The sequence below is a fragment of the Teleopsis dalmanni genome, chromosome 2, assembly GCF_002237135.1.
Source record: "Teleopsis dalmanni isolate 2A chromosome 2, ASM223713v2, whole genome shotgun sequence".
Classification (NCBI taxonomy): Eukaryota; Metazoa; Arthropoda; class Insecta; order Diptera; family Diopsidae; genus Teleopsis; species Teleopsis dalmanni.
This window is the reverse complement of record NC_051847.1, coordinates 208,762,023-208,764,820: the sequence shown is the minus strand read 5'-3', so window position 1 is coordinate 208,764,820 and position 2,798 is coordinate 208,762,023. Positions and strand designations below refer to the sequence as shown.

General features: G+C 28.6%; 1 protein-coding gene across 1 annotated transcript; it reads left to right on the top strand.

The window, feature by feature from the left end:
• Nucleotides 1-308: 308 nt before the first annotated feature.
• On the top strand, nucleotides 309-1,250 carry LOC119676651 (protein bottleneck). Its single transcript, XM_038087902.1, has one exon. The coding sequence runs from the start codon at nucleotides 309-311 to the stop codon at nucleotides 1,248-1,250; it is 942 nt and encodes a 313-aa protein (XP_037943830.1).
• Nucleotides 1,251-2,798: the final 1,548 nt, after the last annotated feature.

Below are 2,798 nucleotides of genomic sequence, written 5' to 3'. Positions count from 1 at the left end.
CTTTGTCTCTAAGTGGTATATGATCATTCAAATTAAATGAGAATTTTTACGAAAATTGTTTGATTTTTATAGCTTTGAGTACCTAAATTTGGTAGTAAGGTCTATTAACAAATGAATCGCATTTCTTCATATTTTTCTAAGGTGTGAATAAAGTACGATCCCAAAAGATTTTATGTTAATTGCGTTACCTGAATTTACAATTTTGTGGTATAAATAAGACTACATAGTTCAAACATTTCATCAAATGTATTTGAACTTTTGTCCAACATACACGTAAAGTTTGTTAAAGAAATTAAGAATCTTTCAAAATGAGAGTTACAACGTTTAATTTTCAATTCTACTCATACAAAATGCCAACAAATAGAGAACTCGATTATGATGATGACATGGATGTTGATATGGATAATATCGATCATAATGGTAATAATTTGCAGACAGGTCATGACACGTTTACTATCGACGAGAATAAAGAAATTCCAAAACAGCCTGCGGTTTTTGAGAGAAATCTTCCAACAAATATGGTAGCTTGTGAAAACCCTAAAGTTCGATTTCGCACTAAAATTAAGGCCATGAGCAATAATTCATCCAGTACCACCAATACAGCAAAAGCACAACATCACGAATCTAGTGCAGTAAAAACAAACTCATCTTTGGAATTACGTGAGAAAATTTTGGAAATGTCTAAAAGAAATTCTGGTTCATTTGCTGATCAGTCATCCCTCATGCAAACAGCAACATCACTACCAACGCTTAACAGTTACGCTACAGCAGGAAGTTTTGGTGCAAATACAGCTGAAGAAGAATGGAATAATGGAAATTCCATAGATTCAGTGAAAAATAAAATCGTATTTTTTAATAATATCCTTCAGCCAAAAACTACTAGTAAATTTATAAATTTATTAAAAACAACTAAAGAAATTGGTGTCGCCACTCGTGCTGTCAATAACAACCGCATTAATACTCCAATGAAACGGTCTGATGGAAGTAATAATTTGAGTAACTTTTTTCAATCATATGATCAATTAACATCAACACCCTTGATGAAAACACCAACACCTCAAAAGTTTTCTGGTTCATCTTTCATTAATGGAATGAGAAATCCAACGAAGAGCTCAACCAAACGTTTGAATACTGTACAGAATATCAATGGTGCAAAACCTCAAATGCATGCTGCCATGGAGGATCTTGACTTAGTTGTTCCTGTTAGACTCAGAGTAGCTGAGTATGAAAGACGCATTTCGATGGCTTAAAAACACTAATGTTTTTAAGTTAAAGAACTTAATTAATAATTTATGGAACTATAAAATAATGTGAAAAAAATCAAGCAACTTGAACTGAACAGTCCATTTTTCAGATACCTTTGAAGACAAATGTGTAGAGCTGGAGATATGATACAGCCGGTTTTCGATTATTTAAAAACGTTAACAATTGTTTAAGATTCAAAGAATATAATTAAAAACTTTTAACATTTATGTGTATATATAAAGCAGCATCTATAAACAACCTATGTGTAATAATGTGAAATAATTTAAATATGTAATCTTTTGTATACCATAATGTAATACTTTGAAGGTATCAAGCACACCATGTAATACTGTAATGTACATTACTTTTCTTCAAATAAAAATAACACTTGAATTTATAAGTAATGTCATTTTATTGTAATTATATCATTCGAATGAGATAATTAAGATTGAATTCATCTCGAATACAATCTATTTTAAATCTATTTATTTTATTTTCTATATTTCTATAGTTCTATATTTGTTTCCGAATAGAGTTCTATAATTTAAAAGCACAAAAAATTTATGATAAAGGAAATTTTTATTATTTTTTACCTTTTTTAATACTGAGATCCATATGTTTAAGCAAAATCATTGGATCCATGAAATGAAACACACCCACAATAATTGAACTACTGTTATTTCAATTTCTTTTAGATGTATCAGAAATAATTGAAGATTGGATGTATTGGATGTTTTGGATATGTTTGGATGATATTGCTTATAGATTTTAAAATTATGTACCTAGAAAAATGAAAAAGAAAGTTCTCACGACTTGGCATAGTGACCGACATAGGTTATTAGTCTGTAAGATTTGGTTAATTTCGAAAACCAGTTGTTAGAGTCCAAGTCTTATATGTTTTATACAAAAATAAGTTGTTGATTTTATATATCTTAGGTTTTGTTACTCTGTTCACAAATTAATCAGTTTCATCTATTGGTAACGGAGAGTACTTACCAAGCAGTGGTTTGCAACTATTCGCTTTGTTGTTGTTAAGAATTAATCTTAAATAACTTGCTTAATTATCGTAAAATACGTAGGCATAGAAAACATACATATCATTTGAATATCATTTGAATCATTTGAATACTAATAAATATTTATACATTACTTGCTTTTGCAAAAATATACGAAGTATTATTATTCTAATATTTTAAGTTTTTAAAGTATTCAAAAAGTTTTTTGAGAGTTAAAATTATTTTTAGCTCATTTATAAGAAAAAATAATAATAAAGGAACAGGGTTTCGAGCCCCATTTTTTCTAATGCTTTCAAAATGAAATTCGGTTCAATTTTTCTTAAATATGTTTAGTAAAGATACATCTTTATATTATAAGTATTTATAGTTTTTAAAAACAAGTAAATCGTAGATTCTCACTTTGTAGATTCTCACATGATAAATACCAATGGCACCATTATGATTCTACAGTTTAAGCAGCACTTCCATATTGCTTCCAAAGTATTAAATATTGAAAACCACAAAGCACTATGATCTAATTAGATCAATTGTGTATTA